At 32.4% G+C, this 22,079-nt stretch overlaps 1 protein-coding gene across 1 annotated transcript in view; it reads right to left on the reverse strand.

Moving 5' to 3' along the window:
- The window catches only part of Sik2 (Salt-inducible kinase 2), a 113,961-nt gene extending 92,593 nt beyond the window's left edge, over positions 1 to 21,368 (reverse strand). Inside the window, exon 1 of the mRNA XM_074125167.1 lies at positions 21,167 to 21,368. Coding sequence (XP_073981268.1) covers positions 21,167 to 21,295 — 129 coding nt within the window. The 5' untranslated portion in view covers positions 21,296 to 21,368. The remainder of the gene's footprint in view (positions 1 to 21,166) is intronic.
- Between the last annotated feature and the right edge of the window lie 711 nt (positions 21,369 to 22,079).

Genomic DNA, 22,079 nt, shown 5'->3' on the forward strand with positions numbered 1-22,079 from the left:
TTGTCCAAGGTTTTGCCCGAATATTTATACAATTTGTAAATATATACCTTAAGCATATATTCAATATGAAATTAATAATTAAATTAGTTTATATAAATCAAGCCAGGTGTAACATGTCGCGCAAAAATACAAATACAACGATTGAACAAAGAAATATTATAATTTCTTTGCACAAAGACAATAAAAAGTGTTAGAGAGACAGAAAAACTGATCGGACCTAAAACATCTACTGCGTGGAACATCATTCAGCGTTACCAAAAAGAAAAAAGAATTGTTTCAACCCCACAAAAAGGCCGTCCTCAACTGCTCTCTGAGAGAGAGCAGCGTTATATATTAAAAGAATTAAAAAAGATCACCGACTTAGTGCTCCAAAACTTCAATGTGAAATTTTTGACATGTTCAGAGAGCAAAAATGGAGCAGAAACAGTTCGGAGAGTGCTAAGAAAACTCGACTATCATGGTAGAGTAGCCTGGAAGAATCCTTTTGTCAGTAAGATAAATCGTGTTAAGAGAGTGAAATTTGCCGAAAAATATTCCAATGTAAATAGTGACTTTTGGAATGATATACTCTAGCGATGAATCAAAATTTAATGTTTTCCAGTCAGATGGAAGGGTTATGGTCTGGAGGAAAGCGAATGCTGAACTCGAAAAGAAGAATTTACAGCCAACTTTAAAGGGTTTTAAAGCTGCACCTCCGGGTGGAGGTGGGTCAGTTCTGGTTTGGGGCTGGATGTCCGCATCAGGATTTGGAGAATTAGTGTTCATTGATGGAATGATGCACAAAATGGTTTATAGTAATATATTAAAATATAATTTGAAAAAGTGCCCAAACATTTGGTATTTTAGGGTCTTCTAAATTCTACCAAGATAACGACCCCAAACCTACGGCTTGGGTGATACGTCAGTGACTGTTATACAATTGCCCAAAAGTATTCCAAACCTCTCCGCAGTCACCAGATCTTAATCCCATTGAACATTTATGGCAATATTTAGCCAGTGCTTTAAGAAAAACGAATAATATCTAACAAAAATGAATTAAAACGATGTTTCCTGGAAGAATAGGAAAAAAACACCACCTGAATTAACCAAAAACTTGTTTCACCTATGCCTGATCGTTAGAGGGCTATTGTAAGTCAAAAAGCAATTATTAAATTATTACCAACCAATTATTAAATAGTAGGAGATTTTAAATATTGAACATTTAAACTCTAGCACTTCTGGTGTCCCAATATTTTTGAGAGCCTTATTTTACACTTTTTCAAAAAGTGCTACCTAACAGTTTGGAATTTCATTGATTTATACTTAGGTATATATAATTTCTACAGATGTTGCTAATGTAATTTAAAAAAAAAAAATCCCAAACTTTTATATGTTGTTTTCATTTTTCTTTTAAATCATTTTGTAAAAGGTGTCCCAATATTAATGGGAGTCACTGTAAGTAACTCTTTCTGTGAATTAAATATTTTTACAAAAACATCAAAGCTAGATTTATAAGAAAAATGTAAATAAATTGTAGTACGTAAATAAGAAGTAACTAAAAAAAACTCAATAAAGTATTATTAGTACAATACAAAAAAAAGAAAAATATTGAGTTCAGATATTATTTTCTGTAACATGACTGGATGACCTACATTCGCTCACATGGAATGATTTGAATACAAATTCTAAATACACAAACCAGGAGTAGCCCTAGGTAACAAATTTATCTGTCCCTGACTTATGTCACTGTACTCCCTTTATAACACCATAAAAAGTATTAAGCATTATTTATTGCTATAAAAATAGCATTTACTTCCTCAAATTGTTTAGAGAAATACCTAAGGTACTTAGTTCTTTAAGTCTTATTTTCCAAACTAAGTGCTTTTATAGCCAACGGATTTCAAGCATTATTTTACCATTGTTGGCTAGGCGAATGACTTTTCATTATTATGTGCCTAAACTAGAAGGCAAACAAAAGGCATTTATAATAATAGTAGCAAACGCTTTCATTGAAAACCTAGCTTATAGAAATAACATTAAACCCAAAACAATGGTAGTTACACGTGTGAAGAAAATGTTTAAGCATAAGCGAATAAAAGCAGTCCCATTGCATAAATAATTGTAAATATTCAGTCAAATGTATAGAGTAACAAAATTTAGCTGCAGAAATGCTTAGGTTTCTCTTATTTTCGCCAGAAATAGGGATGTTAATTAAGTACAGCACAAGGAAAAGCACACAAGTTTTTTGTTAAATGCGAACGAGAAGAACTGCTGTTAAGGTGGAGATAATAAAGAGTGGTCAGTTTAAAGTATGGAGAATACAAAGCACCTAGTCATCAGACAAGACTACCTTCATTCTGCCTCTTCAACTCCACTAATATGTAAAAATTAACTGCGCGAACTTACACATAACATATATTAATTGTTTTTTAAAGTGTTTCTCTTTTTTTCGTGTTCTTTATCATTCTTTAACCTCGAACAGACAGACACTTCTTCCGAATGCTGCTTCTTCACCATCTTTTTTTCTTGTATTTTAATCTTTTACTTTTTATCTTAGTTTTAATTAACTAATGTTTTTATTTAAAACAAAAAAAATCAATAAAGAAATGCAATTCAAGAATGGAAATGAATACGCTTCGTTAGTTTTCCATACCTTTTCTTACGTCAGTCTTAATTTTCTCTTTTCAGATAAAGATGGAAATGTGGTAATGCAGTTTTAATAGAATAAAATTATCACTAAAGAATTAGCGTCAAGAAAAATTGTAATAACTCACGATAATTAAATATGACTTCAAAACACTACAAACTCATAGAGTTACACAACTATACTTCACTCAAATTCAATATGATTGGATGAAGCTTCTTTGTTTTTATTACTTTTTTGACCAACTAAAACAAAAGAAACATAGTGAAATATAAGTCTACTTTGTAACACCAATTTATCCTCACTGTTTAGATATTAGAGATAATTTATTATTTTTGTAAAACCAATTAAGATCTTGGTTATTGTATGCAAAAATTGGGCATCAGGAAACAGATACAAATTTTTGAAGTTTTGGAGTTTCCCTTGGAGAACGATTCTTTGCTAACACTGCAAGAGTTGAACCGATTCCATAAATCATAACCACAGATATAGTTCACAATGTATTGTGTGTATGAAATCTGAATTGCCAGGATTGTTAGTGGAGGGAATAAGTTCGAGAAAGAGAAGGGAGCTATGCTGTAAGCGTTCTTCAAAGAGGTGCTAGCAGAGTGGTCTAGTGATTGTCAATAAATTAGCTGAAGGTGGTCGGTATGTCCGAAGGATGAATAAGAAACGAACAGAGACAAAAAAAATGTTGCAATCAGTATGGCTAAGATAAAATTAAAACAATTTTTTTAAAACTTTAAAGAGATCCATTTCCTGAAGATGAATCGGCCGATAAGATAATCCACATATCATGGATACGGCTTGATCACACGGACAAGTATATTGACGTAAAAATGTATAATTTAGCTCCCTTAGATTCAGAATTCTGCCTGTCATATTAGAGCTAGTGATTGCCTATGGTCTTGCTAAAACCCAAGTTAGCTCGTAAAGCTAGTCATGAAAGCTAGAGACAGTACTTTAGCATCATCACCCTCAAAACAAGAAGACGATCTAGCTAGACTATATTTGCACACATCAACTTCATCAGTAAGCTTCTCATGTACCAGGTGGATGTTAAGGGGTGCCAGTATTGTAGGAGAGAATGTGTTTTTTTTCTAAGAGTTAGGGATACCAGAGGCTCCAAGCTCTCTGATGTAATGGCTAATACAGCCCTCTACTTTACAATAAACAATCTAAGGGTGATGGGCCAAACAACGTACTGGAAGTTGTTGAAATAGTGCATTTACTAAAAGCAAATGAGGGCACAACTCTTGACATATTTGTGTACATTCGAAAGGCGAAAACTTTTATTTAAATAGGATGAGGTGAAAAATGTCTAAAGTTTATCTAATTTTTATTTGAAATATTGTATCTGGTAAAGTGCAATTAAGGGCGTTCCGAGGAAGCGATAAATTTAGGCTTCTCCCTAAGGTGCTATAAAATAAGACTATATTACATCCAGCCAACATTAAGACATTATTCAAATGCCAAACTAGAAAACAGTTTTACTGATTATTTTCGAGATTTTACAAAAATGGTTTTAACGATTAATATACACTTGAGTTTCCAGAAAAATGTGTTTTAATGGCTTTGGATCATTAGAGATTTCTGTGTCATTTCCAAGGCGTGTAATGCATTGTAGCGAAATTTCTGTGGGAAAAAAATGTTTATTAATTTGACGACGTAAATCAAGTTAGCAGTGACAGAAAGATAATGAACATTTAACCACCGGTTTCCTTTCCGTTTATCTTTAATGGCAATATCCAGATTTATCCTTATCTCTTATTGTCATAACTATTGCAAAAAAAGAAAAAAAAAATCCTAAATATTACTTCATTTCATGGCGTAAAAATACATTTCCTCCCACACTGAGAGCTCCTCAGTACGCCACCATATACGTCATCTCTCTCTCACACACACTATCTCTATCGTATACAAAACTTTCTATTAATGGATTATACAATGAGTCAGGTCGGCCAAAAAAACACCGTAGTAAGATAAACGATGTATACAAGTATTAAGCACATGTCCCAGAATTATTATGTTCATAATTAGGCCTTAAGCCATTTTTATGAATGGAATAATTAATATTTATAACTACGGGGGCAAACAACGATGACTTTTGCAACAATGTATAAGGGTTGCTTACGCAAGCGATCTGTGACCGACCTATCACCAGGTGAAAAGTTGGGTAATATGATGCCAAGAAAACGGTGTCTCAATTTGTAAACATTATAATTTCCATTATGGTTTCGAAGATTATTAATCATTATAGAGAGAGCAGATTTGCTGCCGGAGGTTTTGAATTCTTTCCTTCACCTTCTCGTGGTTTTCCCATTACTTAGTCTACCTGTCAGCCTTGCGGTGGACAATATGGTCTAGCAGTCGAACAAGATCTAAAAAGGTTGTTAACTGATTTCGTTTTAGATCTTTTATTTAAGGGAGTAAATTTCCTATCTCATGAACCAAACCAAAAGTAGTCCAGCTCGACTAAGCAAACTTGTGCGTTTTTTATTTTGGTTGCAAAGGGAAGTCAGTTAATGAAGAAGAACAAGAAGTTTTTGTACAATTTTTATACATTCAAAATTTAAATTTTGTTTAAACAATTGTACAAAGAATATAGAAGCTTATTTTTTTAATGGTTATTTAGTATAAAGAAAAAATATTATTTGTTTATTTTAGCTAAATTTATTAAGTAGATTTTACGTAACGATTTAGGATTTATGTTAGCTAGAAAGTAAACTAGGATAAGGAAACAAAAGGAAGTAGGTTAAGGACTTCAATGAGCAATGACGTAAATGCATTCTCTGTCCAAGACCAAAACCACACAAAATGAAACAAAATAACAAAAGATTTCATCATTTCTAACGTCAGCTAAATAAGAAATAGGTTCTATAAATAATGCTTAATAAGGAGAGATGACATCACAGGATGAACTTCTGGAACGTAATTCACGTACTGACCCGATTTTTCCGTTTTTTACTTTGATTTTTCATTTTAAAGAGATTTCCTCAAAAAAATATAAGCAAGATGTCGTAAAGTCATGATTATTCACAAAACAAGATCATATAATTAATAGAAGAACATTTGTAACCTCTTTTTTCTAACTGTGGGAATGTTTGCCCAAACAAAATCGTTTACATGAGAAAGAATCTAATAATTGTAACTTTGTTATTGTTATTATAGTTTTATAAAAAAAGTATTATAGTATTATAAAAAAATTACTGGACAATGAGGAAAATGTGAAAAATAAATAAGATTAAAGGGAACAAAACTTTACAAGACAGTAAATCTTAAAGCGGTGTACATCTGTTGAACTGTGTATAAGACCTGGAAACAATAGTCCTTTTAAAGGACCCCAACGATCGAAGTTGGCTAATCCTATAGTTAGCCTCTAGCTTTTCTCAGGAGCTCTCTCTAAATTATATAGCCTTTTTTATAGTCCTTGCTTAGCATTCAGGCAATTTTAAGTGTTGCTAATATTTTTTATTTAGGGATTTAAATTTATTCATTGCATTTTAGTTATTTATTTATTCAATTACAGTACAACCGGATATCCTGTTGTTGCAAGAGTACTGCAGGTGCATCAAATAAAAGGAACGAAATGCGTTAAAAATCTGCAGACAGGCGTGATGCAGTTTAATGGCCTTAAGATTAGACTTAGATAGGTCCTGATTCCCAGATACCGCTCCCATGTCCCAACACATTGTGCTGTCACTCCTTTAAGGTCTAGACTCTAAACCTTCATGTGATGAAGATCCTTTTAATACGAAAAAAGAAATGAAATGAAACAGTTACACATTTTTCTGATTGCCATAACTACAATTTAAGCTAAGATGTACGGCGATGGTGAAGGTACACAGAGGTACCCAGATGACTGCTTAAATAGAGATGAAATTGCAGCAGGAGTTCACCTGAAGTTTATATGTGAAGGTCTTTTCGCAGGGCAGAAGTAGAAGTCTTCGATGCGAAGACTGAGTGAAGAATGAAGCTAACTTCTAAATTGACAATCATTTTTAAATGAAGACTCTAGAGGAAGAAATCTCTTTATTTTTATCATGTCGTGTTTTTGCATTTCCAACTACTCAAGTCTCTAAATGCCAAAGAAGACATCCGCATCCTCTTGCACAGGGATTGGAAAATAAATTGCCCCACCAAGGGGCCACCCAGTTAAAAAAAAATTATAAAAAGCCTATAGAAAACTTTACATTAGACTGGAGCGACCTCTAACCAAAATGAATTTATCTAGAAAAATGTTTAATGCATAAAAAGATCCTTAATGTTGGAATACTGCACGATTACATTACTACATCTTATTAAAAGCGACACGAGCGTGTAAAATTTCAATCGAAAAACATAATTAGTTTTCAGTGTGCCTTAAAAATGTCAGTTTTCTAATGAAGAGCCTGTGGAAAACTGATATGAAAATTGAAGAAAGCAGGGGGGGAGCTGTTGTTGCCGACCAGGTCTAGACTGGCTCTTTCTATTCCTTGAACCGGGACGATCGATCGCCACTCCGCTGTCGTCATACCTATTTGATCCTTTTTTTAAACCTTTCATGCGTCATGGTCTTCCTAAAATATTAACAACTAGTGCAAACTTAGACTTTAATTTAATTTTATTCCCTCACTGTTTTTATTTAAATTTATTCCTGCATTATGTGGGCCAAAATTGGTTTATTCTTTTGTTCATTTTTACATTTTTAAAGTTTCTACTTCGAAACAGTTACTTTTTTTTTAATTTGATTAGATTTTATTGTTATTTTAATAAAAGATTAAAGTTTAATATATTAAAAGTGGAAATTTTATTAGCATGAACAATATATTTGAAAGAACAAATTGGAGTTCGCGGGATCTGCAGTCTCATAATGGTCCAAAAGAGCTTTTTAACTAGCTACATCGTGTTTCTTCATTTGATGAAGATCCTTTTAATATGAAAAAGAAATTGGTGTGAAACAGTTACACATTTTTGCTGGTAGCAGTAACTACAATTTAAGCTAAGATGTATGGCGATGGAGAAGGTACAAAGAGGTATCCAGATGACTGCTTAAATAGAGATGAAATTGCAGCAGAACAAAAGGACAAGAATGGCTTTGAGCAGAGGTAGAAATAGTAGCTTCGATGCGAAGATTGAGTCATAAATGAAGCTAACTTCTAAACTGACAAAACATTTTAAGTGAAAAACAAATTCGTTAAGTTGTTAATTTTATGTGGAGAATAGGTTTGAAATGGAATAGAATTATATTAAAATACAGTACGTAATTATAAAGGACTGCCGCCATTTTCATTCAATTACAGGTTTAGTTATTATTTATTTGTTTATTTACTTTGCAATATGTGAAAATAAATACATAAAACAATTAAATGTTATTGAATATCATAAAATAATAATTTGTGAATACAAATGATCTACAGAGTTTTGGACACTATCATCCTTGCGGCTCTTGGTAAAATTTATTAAAATTATTTAAGGAAAAATGGCTCTCTACTTGAAATAGGTTGCCGACCCCAGGCCTAGGCTACGAATTGATCCTTATCCTGCATTCAGTCTTAACACTGGATACACCAAAACCTGCTGGACTCGTTTCAGTATCTTTTTAATTTCGTCACTGGTAGATTCACAAAACTTGACTCTCTAATCACTTTTACTCCAAATGTAATGCAAACAAATCGTGTGCATTCTTAAGTTCGCTACCGATTATGTGGCACTTTTTAATTTCACACTGTTGACACACACATCATGCATGCAGAATTTAGGTTGCTGTTATTAAACAGCAAATTGTTTTTATATAAATATATATATTTTTCCAGTTCCATACGTTGATCTCAAGAGAATTCTTAGGTTTTAACATTCATTTGTTTCTCTTTGTTTGGAGCGCAAGAGTTAAGTTAGCTCGATTTCATCTCTGTTTCCAGTAGTTCCCAATCTTTATATCTGGCGGCCCAATACCTGATATTTAGTATCAAGTTACGTCTGAAATCTGTAAGAAAAAAATATTTCCTTTTGCTACAGCTGAGCTAAATTAACTAAATTCCTTTTTCTTACCAAAATTTGATCCTGTGCAAATTTCGTAATTGTCTGCTAGCCAAGTCAATTACGCGACTCTAACCTTGACACAATTCCATAAATTATAATGATGCCGTTTGCTTGCGAAAATTTCAACAACAAAAATCTACGATAATTAGAACTCGGCCTATACATTATAGTTTAAAAATTTAACTGTTTTTTTTTTTGTATTCTCTATTTTTCCCTTTTCTCTAATTACGTAGTTCATTATCTTTTGTTTAAATACATTAACATAACGAAGGTATTACTCTGCCACTTTGATGTACAAATTGCGTGCACAAAGAGGTATTTTTGAACTACAGTAGTAAGTACATTACTTAACAACTACTACATGAAAAATGTTGTTTTACAAAGCTTTATTTAATCTAAAAGATTTTAAATAGCAATATACAATGTCACTATGAACTAGAATGTGGAAATTCCAGGTTCCAATCCAGGCGTGATGTTCTTAGTTTTGTTCTTAATTAGGAACCTTTAGAACTCATTAATCACAGACTTTCTTTTGCAGAAAACTATCCTTTATAGTCGCTCTCTCAGTAAACCAATTTCTTTTGTTAAATTTCTATTTCAAGAGATAATGTTTGATTGTAGTTGATGCATCTGAACATTGTTCCGATAGGACACATTAGATGAATGCCTTATTTGACTCAGAAACTGTGACTCAGTGATCTTCTAGAAAACCGCCCAAGTTTTAGTAACAGTTTAAAAGTATTTTAGCGGAACCTAAGTACCAAAACTGATAACAGACCAAAAACCAATACCTAGTTTAAGCTGTTTTTGATAGATTTCTCCTATATACACACATTACGCATCAAAAACAATATACATATGCTCTAATACATTAATTTTTGGTGTGACTTCCATTTCTAAAAATTTGGAAAGCTCGAAATATTTCCCCTCACCAGATGAAAAGTAAAAAGTGACTAGAAAAACAAGGTTTATTTTTCAACAATAGTTGGGGTGATGTCAATGATTTTATACGTCATAGAATGCTTATCAGTTATAATGTGAGACAGAAACAAGATAAGTTAAAAATTTTGTCGCACAAAAATTATGAAATAATCTCTCTTGACTTGGGTAAAAATCCCATACCGGTAATGAAATAACAAAACCGAAGATTCAAGATTTAATTTAATGCACCAAAAAAAGGTGACTAAAAACTAAAAGTGAATTTTTATCCTAAGTTTCTCTTCATCTTAAAAATATGATTTAATGTCAATGCTTGTTGAACTGAAGCTTATTTATTGAAACAACCAATTAACTACCTATAATGAACACTTTTAGGTGCTGCCTATAATTAATGTTTAACCGAAGATTGTAATAAATTCCTAGCTACATTTCAGCGAAATTTTCGTCAATCAAATTTTCTAACAAAATGATGGAATGAAAATAGATAAGAAAGACGATAGGTATCAGCCAGTGAATCGATTTGTTACAAACAGACGTCTTGTGAAATTACTCAATGTTCAGCACATTTTTTTTTTTGTTTCTTTCTTCACCAGAACCACACCTTATTAAAAATTAAAACTAAAAGTTCAATTCTTCAAAAGCCCTGAGAAAAATCTATTCTTCTAAAATCTATATTCAAAAATAGTGTGTAACTTAGTAGATCATGTGAAAAGAAAATGGTAGAACTACGAGGGTCGTTTGAAAAGTCCGTGCAAAAATTTTTGGGGTAAACCTTTTTTATTTTTCAACATAGTCTCCTTTTAGGCTTATACACTTCGTCCAACGCTGCTCTAGTTTGTTGATCCCTTCCGAATAATAGGATTTGTCCAAGTCTGAAAAATAACCATTCGTTTCTGCAATCACCTCCTCGTTTGAATAAAATCTTTTTCCCGCCAGCCATTTCTTCATATTGGGGAACAAATAGTAGTCCGAGGGAGCCAAGTCTGGAGAATAGGGGGGATGTGAAACGAGTTGGAACCCTATTTCCATTAATTTTGCGACCACAACTTCTGAGGTGTGAGCTGGTGCGTTGTCGTGATGGAAAAGGACTTTTTTGTGGGCCAATCGTGGGCGTTTTTCTTGCAGCTCGGTTTTCAAACGGTCCAATAACGATGAATAATATGCACCTGTAATAGTTTTACCCTTTTCCAGATAGTCGATGAGGATTATTCCTTGCGAATCCCAAAAGACCATCGCCATAATCTTTCCGGCCGAAGGAACGGTCTTCGCCTTTTTAGGTGCAGATTCCCCCTTGGTAACCCATTGTTTAGATTGTTCTTTGGTCTCAGGAGTGTAGTGATGTATCCATGTTTCATCCACAGTGACGAAACGACGCTTAAAGTCCTGCGGATTCTTCTGGAACAGCTGCAAACCATCCTTGCAACACTATTTCACGATTTCGTTTTTGGTCAAGCGTGAGCAATCGCGGCACCCATCTTGCGGATAGCTTTGTCATGTCCAAATGTTGATGCAAAATATTATGTACCCGTTCATTCGAGATGCCCACATCACTAGCAATCTCACGCACTTTCACTCTTCTGTCATCCATCACCATATCATGGATTTTATCAATGATTTCTGGAGTAGTAACCTCAACAGGGCGTCCAGAACGTTCAGCGTCACTTGTGCCCATATGGCCACTCCGAAAATTTTGAAACCACTTATAAACCGTTCTAATCGAAGGTGCAGAGTCACCATAATGTTTATCAAGCTTCTCTTTAGTCTCCTGAGGCGTTTTGCCTTTCATAAAGTAGTGTTTAATCAACACACGAAATTCTTTTTCGTCCATTTTTTGAAAATCACTCGACTTCCTCGATTCAAACGAATGCCAAACACAAAGAAATAGACCGATCTGGCTGAAACTTGGTGTGTGTTCTTCCAAGCGATGCTACTAACTAAATATAACCTCGATACGCGCCAGTGGTACTATCTCTCTGACTTTGCACGGACTTTTCAAACGACCCTCTTATGTAGAGGGGTTCACACACAAAGAAAATAAAAAAAGTGAAATATCTTTCTAAAAAGCAAAACTTTCAAAGTATTCGCAAATCTTCGTTCATTAAGCAGTATGACAGAACAAAGATTTAAATATATAATTGTACATAACAAGATTCAATAAATTGATAGGATCAATCCAGAAAAAATGTAAATCATCAAACCATGGGAAACCCATTGGACAGTTTTAGTAGAGGTTTTAGGTATCTCTCCCCTAGCTCATTAGGGTATCTTTAATTAAACGATGAGATAACACGGACCTGATTGCAGCACATTCTGAACAGATAGTCTTGATAATATTGTGTATGTTTTTTCCTGGCGATCAGATGACCTCTTCGTTTTTTTCTTTGCAGATCCAACTAACACTACGTGATGAGCATAAAATTTGCTAACTAGAATTATATTAATTAATTGCCGGTAAGCTTAAAATAGTGTGACTTCTGTTTTCTTTAATCAAAATAAGTTTTGTAAAACAAATTATTTATTGTTACAAGAGAATACAGTAAAGTTTCAACACTTGTTGACGTCAACGTAGTGAAGTTATAAATAATAGCTTTATACATATTAATTCATACAAATTACAGAGGAAAAACTAACAAATAGCTGTAAATAATGAAAACACACAAGTAAAGTAGAAATATTACAGAACAATGAGGAGGTCTGTATAATACATAATTACTTTTTATATTATGTAAACTTCAAGTGGGAGCTAGAGTGATTGCATTACTTGCTTTAAATACGTAAAATGGTGAACGCTAACGTAAGAACTAGCTAATGACGCACCGCGATAACATGCCTTCGTTATTGAAGATAATGTCGGCTCGACATTCTTATTTTAAAACACGTTTCCTAGTATAAATTGCTGTAATATTTACTATTTCTGAGAACAATACATAAAATTTCTAAATTTTTTTACCCAATTTCTTCGAAAAATAGAAAATATTTTCATTAATTTTGGCAAAATTGTAAGGTATATAACAAATTTAGTAGTCGCAAAACAATAAATTAATATTAAATTGTGTGAAACCCACGGAAAAAAGAATAAAATCAAATCAATTTCTTTATTTTCTACAAAAAATCATAATTATTATAATTGTAAGTTGTACGATACAGTTTGTGAACAAACGTTCTTTCTCCATCTTCCAAAATTTGATTAAGAAATGACTGATTTTTCCTATAAGCCAAACATGGTATCAACAAGTGATAGTGCACAGAAAACTATGTGCCAGCACCAGACTAGATAGCAGAACATATACTCGTATCCCTTGTATAAAAAGGCTTGAAATGAAACAGTTAACAAATCTTGTAAAGCCTAACACAACACACGATTAAAAGTTGACAAACAAAGACATGATTCGACAAAACAAACATACTAACTATTGTGCTGCAAATATGTATAGCAATGTCAGTAATCACGTTTAGTGGACAAACGTTGCAGCATTTGGATACAAAATAAGACAGCCCAAGAAGATATAGTACAGCTTCAGCAACATTCTGCATAATCAGATAGAGAACTATCACTTTTGTTTAAAATGCCTCTGATTTTAGCGAGGTCCTTAGAAGATTTGAGATCAAGTTCCGTTTTATAATACGGAACCCAAACAAAAATTTGGTTTCAAAAAAAATGCGAAGAAACTTTATATTAAAACCGTGGGAATTTTAGTAAGAGACGGTAATTATGAATGTCTACAAAAAAAAAATTGTAAGGTTTTTTGAAATAACAGAAATTCCCCGTCTTGTTCAAGTATTAGTTTTTCAAAGCTCTCCTTTTGGTAAGGCTTTCCACTTTTAACGGACAAAGTAGTTTAAGGGTCGTAGGAACTTCCAACTTACCATAATTGTAAATGATTATGTAAAAAGTTAATACTAGTAGCTTTACATTATAAAAACATTTATTCTTACCAACCTGTAAACAACAATTATGGTTGATTAGAAGTTCCTATTTAATCTTAAACTAACTTAGCACTAAAAATGGGTAATCTGTCGTAACTGTAAGCTATGGCAGAATAAGAGACAATCTTAACAAGGTAGGAGAACGGACGGTTTCATTGCTTCAACATCTTCACAATCTATAAAATCTACAACAAAAAAGAGTTAACACGTAATTTACAAAAAATTTGTGTTTGAATTTGAAAGGCACGAAAAAATAAATTCAAATTCAACGAATTCAATAGAATCCCTTCTTTTTATCATTATTTTTATCTAGACAAAGTGTTACAAACGTTTATTTCTAATTTTAGCTTTTTACTCCATAAAATTTATTAGTTCCCAAGAACTTGCTTGGACATTAATCACTCTTTTTTTGTCATCTGTAAAACACTTTAATTTTTCCAGCACTTAACTAGTTGAAAAATTCCCATTTTACTAGAAAATAAATCTAACTCTTTATTAATCTAAATTTTTTTTTTTAACATCTTTTAGTACTATGAACTACATCAAGGCAAACTTCCTGATTACAGTTCAAAGGTTCGCAGCCATTGTTCAGATCAAAGTTTTGCTAATGACTAGGTAAGCTATTTTATCCTGCAGACTTGCCTCTTGCTTGCTTTTGTCAAGTAATTCAAACTTGATTCTTAGTCAGCAAAAAGTGTAGTTAAGATTGAAATACTTCCAACTTTATACAGTCGGATCTTAAACATTCATTTGGTTCAAAGAAATTCAATTAAAAAACATGGTTTAATTAAAATTAAAATTATTTTTAAGACAGTAAATCAGTTTACATCTGTGTAATCTTGTTTCTGTGTCGTGTATTTACAGAAAGCGCTGCAACCTCGTGCTGAGGAAACTAATTAAGAAGGGGTTATTATTCTTAAGATTGTTATAGTTAACAAAATTCATTGCCTACTTGATTTCCAGTTGTAAAGGACATAAGTAGCGTTGCCTTTTCAGAGACATCCTCTTTCTCTGATGACAGCTGTGTACATCCTTGCCCTAATTTCCTGTTGTCCTTCCGCAAGCTGCCCTTTCTACCTGCCCTTTTGTACGCATTCCGCCTGGCTTCCCATTAAATATATTCTTTTGGCAGATGGCCAACATTTCAATCGCAACAATCTTATATATATATACTAATATCCTCTCGATTTCCGAGAAGTAACGAACTGGCCTATTGCGGAAATTATACAATCTCCATTTATAGTTTAGCGATTGACCAATTCTTGAGGATATCAGCAAAAGCAAAGTAGGTTTTTAGACCACTGTACCACTCACTCATCTAATTTCCGCTAGCGTTCTTTCTTCTGTACTAAGGATGAACTCTTTTGGTTGAATCCTTTCTGGCTTAGTCCCTTTCATTAGAATTAATAAGTGCAGCGAGGCACAAACTGTTTCTTGAGAGATCCAAAAAGAAAAATATCTTCCACAACATTCCTTCTCCAAATAAAAGTGTTAACCATTCAAACTCTTTCCATAGCAATTCACAGAATATTTGCTCAAGTTCGAGCAGCGGGGAAAGTACATTTTTATGGTTTGCTTATAATGGCTCCACATATTTAATAAATTCAAAAAAAAATTGTTCCATGGGCGATTTCCACCAGAACGAACATATAATTTCATATTCTGTTTAACTGAACCCAAGATACAGTTCTATCAAAAAGCGACTTCCAAATCATGACATTGTTGCTAGTCATACTTCAAAAGCTAGAGATTTGTTAAAGAAGCAAAATGATGTAAATATGTACAATATCTTCAATTCCCGCCATAAAAATCCTATGCCGAATGATCTTCCGATTATAAGCCACTAATCCGTTCCTTTTCTCCACGAGCACTCGCATCCTCGAAGACTTAGAGCTCCGATGAACCTGTGGTCTTCTAACAGCTTAAAGTCAACAGTTTTAAGAAATAACACTTTGGATTTTAAGTTTTATAATTTTTTAGTCCAATATAGGTCTAAAATTAACTCAGGTATTACCTGCAATATGATTGATTGCAATTGTAGCATATTGAAATAATTGATGTTGATTATAATATTATTATTATGTTCAAATAGATTATAGGCCTAGTTATTTCAGCATTTCAGCCGAAATCTCTTAGTCAAAAGCACCCGAGGCCTACTTAATATGTTCATTCTTTTAAATTTTGTTTAGTTTAATTTAGTTTTGAACTGTTCAATCCAGTAATTTATTTTCTTATTAATGCTACATATTTAATGAGTATTTTTCTTGTTTTGGCTTTGGTTAAAGCCATCTCTTAACTGCATACATTATGTTCGAGAACAATTGTAATATAAATAAATAATTACTGTAACGATTGACCGAGAACATTCGCTCTCTTTCTCACGCTAATTGAGAAAAAAACACACGCCGATAGAAAGGTTCAAACCCCAAGCGAACAATGGACTTTACAAAAGGTTAATTTACCCCCATAAAATAAAATTTGTCAAAGCACAAACATTAAGCTTAATCTTGGACTCAAAGCTACAATATTTTCTTTTCATCTTTGTTCTTTTTTTCCTCCTCCACAAAGTTGGGCAATCAACATTAATGTCACATTCGTTTCGATTGCATTAAATCGTAGCATGTACAGAAGCAATTCACTTGTTCCTTCCTAGTAGACAAGGCTGGCACGCGATAAAATTTTCATGGCAAAAGGTTTGTACGTTACAACTATTAAATACATATATATATATATATATATGAGTTCATGTTTTCAGTGTTATTTCACGTATGGTGAAATTAGAACGTTTGGTTGACCTCATTTAGAGTTCATATCTTTGTGTGGTTAAATAAAATGGACAGTGACAAAGTGTTACCTGCATTTCTACGTTAATAGTTAAATATTTATTAATATTAACAGGTAGTAATATATTTTTATCAAAAGAAAAGAAAAAAATCCGAAATAAATGATAATGTTATCACAAAACTATTCAACAACCATATTACTTAACTTCGTTTATATTTAAAATAGTTATCAGGTGAGAGATGGTGATAAGGAAAAAAAATGGACTATTAAATAAGTAAAATCTGCCGGAAATAAAACTGTGGCTAAAATTATGTAGAGCGAGAGGGTTGAGCATTGTACTTAGCAGCTGTTAGCCTCTGTTATCGTTTCAACTGATAACAGCCGCTACCCAACATTCGCTGGCTTTTTTTTTTTTAATTCCAGTTAGTATAAGAGTTAAAAAAAATATTGCAATGTCAGCTGATATACCCAAAAGATAGTGGTGCTATCTCGCCTTTAAAGAATAGGAAGGTTTCTGAGTTATGGGAGGATTTACTGGCTTTTTGAACGCTGCAAAAAAATAAAGTAGAACCAGACTGCACTGTTACACTGTGTATTAGCTGCAATAATTTTAGTTGACATTCAAAAAAACTAACATAATAAGTTCTGTATAGGAAGATTAACCTTCTTTCGTACTTATAAGTATTCTTTTATGCTATAAATATCTTTTAAAGTAGTATAATTTTCTTCTTCTTTTTTTTCGTTGTTAACAATAACTGTATTGTAGGCTATACTAACTTCTGATTTACATATTCTACCATTTACACATCTGGCAGAATCTGTTTTGAAATGTTGACAACGTAAAATGTAAGTTCCTAATAAGGAGCTGAATTTGGGCAAATAATTACATGATCAAATGACGAACTCGATCCACCAATTCGATTCTAAACTTATTATTTACAGTATTTTTGGACCAGTAGGTCCCCATGAAAGTACTTAAACGAATTATATTAAGTTTGAACTTAGTCTTATTTTTCATTTTTGAGAAAGCGTGTTCAATCAGTAAAAAAAAAAAAATGTAGCTGCTACAGATTAATTAATCAAATTTTTGTATTTGATTTCTTCATTGGAATTTCTCGTTTTTAGATAATAGGGGCGACAAATTGTTTTAAAAAAAGGTTGTTAATAAGTTTTTGCCTAACGTGAGGATTGAGCAGGTAGCTAAAACAGTATAATCCGATTTAGTTTTTCAAAGCGGTACAAAAGAACAGAGTTACGTTTGGATATCTCTCTTAAATACCACTCCAGATTATTAAACTATTCTCTCAGATAATATAAACAATTTAAAGATATTTTTTTGTTTATCTGAAAAGTTTTATTTAAATTGTACACAGTAATTCAGTACAAACAAGAAGTTGAAAATATTTTTCATTAGAATGTATTACTGGAATGGTTCTATAAGAAAAAAACTCTGCTAGTATTATTTGTAACTTAAGACTACAAATCTAACACTAAAAAAATTAACTCAATGATTGCAATTAAAAACAATGTTCACAGTTTATTGATTCTATTATTACAAAGTTGATTGTTTTTATACAAGAAAATATTGAATGAAAATCATTCAACTTTTCTTCTTCTTTTTCCACTCTTTAAACACGGCATATAACTTCGAGTCACGGTAAAATATGGCTATTTCTACTCTTCATTAATTTATCGATTTCTTAGTCACTTTAATTAGTACTCAATATAATATAGGATAGAAAATTCTCTTCACAATTTGAGCGTCAATTCATGCAGAAGATGGAATTTTACTTATTAAATTGACTTTCTGCTTGTCATTCAATCTAAAATTTTAACAAGATTAAAATAAGGAACTGGAACGTTTCTTGTAATGAAATTCTCAATGTGCAATAGCTTCTTCCATTATCTTTTATTTAAATAATTTTGGAGTATTATTTAAAAGAAGAAGTTTTGGTTGTAAACTTTATACATTAATTAACTTAATTATAAATTCTTCTTGATTCATTTCAGTTATTAGCATCACAACTGTAAGTTACTCACAGTAAGTTTAAAGCAAACTTTTTTTTGAACAACGAGCAAGTCTAAGGACTAATTCTTATACATTTCTTTTTAATTTTAAGTAATATTAGATAACGTTATTTGTGTATCATCGACTGATTTCTAGAGTTCGCTATTTAAAACGAAAAAAAGGTGTATTGCCTCGGTACGTAGCATCAGACGAGAATAGCAAAAAAGACAAAATAAAAATTGAAACCCAAAAGGATTGAGGCTAAAATGATGGGATTCTTTTTAAAACAAAACAGAAAAAACAAATTAAAATAACTCTACATATTTACAATTAACAAATGATTTATTCAACAATAACTTGGTAACTACAAATTTACATGAAACGATGAAATTAATTTTACATCAGTCCGACAATGAATCACCCAAGTTATATCAACCAATCTCCAACATCAAAGGCAAATCGTGCTTTTCATCGTCTAGCATATAATTGAAATTATTTGCCGACAAAGGCTATGTTTGGTCTGTAGATTCTCTTCAAACTTCTGAATGATTGTTAAATTTTAAACCACTGGGGAAGCGTCATATTATATGATCACTCAAGATGATTTATTGTTTTTACTAGCAGGATCAAAATTACGATTTTATTCTTGGACAAATAAAGTAAGCTTGATCCAAATTTTTCTGACGAAGCATACATCGAAGTCAATTTTTTTTTTTTAAATAGTTATCTACAAGGATTGACTATTTCCCAAGGTAATTTAGTTTGCACTCTAAATTTCTCTAAAAGCGGCTGCATGACATTTATTTACGAACAAATTGTTTTCACGATTGCTAGTATCGTTTTTTTCTTTTTACACTCCCCTTATTCCCAGAGTCCCAAAAAGGAAAAGTTTTGCAATCGTTTTCAAACTTTCTAAATTGGGTTTTTCATCTGAAATACTATTTTCTGAAATTTTATGAACATAATAAAACCTCTTAGCACATGGTTTAGCAAAAAAGAGAGAGAAAAAAAAAAGAAAAGCAAATAATATAAGACACAAAAATAGAACAAAAGTTTTGATCTGACATTCAGCCAGGTGTTTCGTGGTCATGTCTCTATGTGGGACACTCGCTACTGACTGATCTTTATTGCTTGCTAGCCAAGCAAGGGTCACACCGGATGACCCGCGACCTCGCAAGTAACCAACAGAGACCTTTTGATTTCCAGTAATAAAACGCTTTGTACAAACTACATTCTTTTGAATTAAAATAAGTATTTTTTTATTGTTATACTCGTTTTTCTTTAAAAATACATGACTTCTACTTAAACCTAGTGTAAAAATTCATTGATTTAAGAGAAAATCAATTGCAGCGAGAGAACTGCAATTTACTTGATGATATCATAACACTTTGTAACAATTTATTTCTGGAAAATACACAGTAAATTGCAAGGAGGAGTTTATAAAAAAAAAAATAGAATGAGAGCCATTTTCTAGCAGTGCAGTCCAATTTAGTTCGTACGTGTTTTTGTAAAGAAATACGTAACAATCTCTTTAGGGCACAGAATCCTTCCTTCCTCTCGTACACCTGGACCAGGCACAAAAAATAAAACCCGATGAAATCCGTTATCTCTAAAATCGAGGGATTCTTTTTTAGACAGAAAAAAAACTGAAACAGCAGCTGCTTTAAACTTCTTTTATTAAGTCCCCTTCACAGAACTCTTCTTTGTATTATATATATTTGAACAATCTGGATTTAAAAACTGGAATAATGGATACGATGAAAACCTCCACTGGTCAGTGAATCTCTTAAATTGAAGATTTCACGGGTGTATCCTTGTTCACAAATGAAATTTTCCATGAACAAAGATCGAATAGATTTCGAGAAAAACGTAGTTAAAGCGGCTAGTTTGCTGACTCTTTCAGGCAAGACAAAGCAGGCGGACGTCTAATCTATGGTTTGAAGATAGATCCATCTATACATAATGAAAACACATGATGCTGAGTGAAAATCCAAAACTAGAGGGGCATAGAAATTAAAAGGATAAAATTAACGATATTTATAAAGAGAGAAAACTGTCCAGAGACCAACAATGCTCTGAAAAAGCTTCGAGAACCGAAGACCTGATGTTGACGTGCCTGATTTTTTCAAAACATTTTTTTTTTTTTAACGCAGCACATTATTCTGGATATCACAGATAAATTTGCTTTTATTTTGGTCTCACAGTATTTACTATGTTTAATAAGTAATCACAAATCTACAGAATTCGTTCAATTTTTGTTTTTATTGTACTAATCCTGACAGTAGTAACATTACTGCCTAACTTATTTAAACCTGCCGCTGCTATCATTTCACTGATTATGCTCATAAAGAAGCCGCTCATAACCAATTCTGTAATTACTGATATAACTATTAGTTAAAAGTACCAGTTAAAAAACAAGGATTTAAGTTTGACTTGCGTAAAAAAAAGTGATTTCAACTAAATATTTTTTAATAACTGTCGTGAAAGAAGAGGGCAGAATTGCCGGCATTATTTTGGAAAGAGCTATAAGTTGCATTCTGCATTATAAAAATTATTTGAAAGATTCTTGTTTTTTTATTCGCCGACTATGTTTATAATAAATAAACAATCTTCAAATACATTTATGTATTTAAATTATAAAGAATACTATTTCAAGAGTTATCATTTATCATTACCATATAAATTGTACATTTATTTAATTAATACATGTTATTAGGATTACATTTATTAAGTTTTCAGCTTACGTTGAATACTGGTGCAACCGCAAAATATAATTCCAAATAAATTCAACAAACAATAACATCTAAATTTAATAAAAAGATAGCATGTATAATAATATTAACTGTACAGTTGACGGAACTTACTTCAGTCTTTGTTATACGATGACGAGCGAGTTTGACTACGGCGAAATTTCCTTTGCCGATAGTCCTCTCGATGTCGTAAAATCCGACCCTAATCGGTGCTTTCTGTCGGTCCGTCATGGCCACTACCATATTTGCCACTCCATCACTAACACGCTCTGAATCGGTACTGAGGCTAGATCTCCCACTCTAACGTACAAATGTTTAAGCTACTTTTCCCACTACCAAAAACCCATTCTTCAACCAACAGAACGCATGCGTTCAACCTTAAGTCTTTGTGTCTGTATATATAGTAACCGCCACCTTTAAAATCAATTCAAAGACAAGCTAATAATTTTTTTTTTTTAAATTAGATTAAAAATAACCCTTTCTTTAATTTATCAAATCAATTGTTAAAGTTGATGGTTTAATATAATTTAAGGCGCTTGAATATGAAAGAAATGTCATTAGCACTGGAGCTAATTCGGTGACTGCCAATCTCCTGATAGTGTTCTCTAGTATTATCCTAGAAACCGAAAAACCTATAGGCCCAAGTTGAACACAAACCTATGACCTGTTATTCTTGAAAATAGTGCAGAGGTTTCCAACCATTTTGTGGACAGGTGCAGCAAATTTTCCTCTGGAATTACTTCTGGTTTTTGTCTATTACTTTTTATAGATCTAGTTATTATTATAAAAATTTTCGTTAGAATAAAGCTTGAAGACTTTTTTATTCATTCATAAATTAGGAGGCGCCAGAAGTGGACTGCGAAGAATATGCGTCCATTTATTAGGGTCGTCTATTGGTACACTCAATTATCAAATTTCCTAGTCTAATTCAGCGTAATCATGAACAGGTAGATCTTAAAAAGTGCTTGATTACTTGTCTGATGACATTTCATATCTAATCAATAACAATCTTGTCAAGTCTAGAGTA

The sequence above is a fragment of the Rhodnius prolixus genome, unplaced genomic scaffold, assembly GCF_049639745.1.
Source record: "Rhodnius prolixus isolate KJV_2025 unplaced genomic scaffold, Rpr scaffold_3, whole genome shotgun sequence".
Taxonomy (NCBI): Eukaryota; Metazoa; Arthropoda; class Insecta; order Hemiptera; family Reduviidae; genus Rhodnius; species Rhodnius prolixus.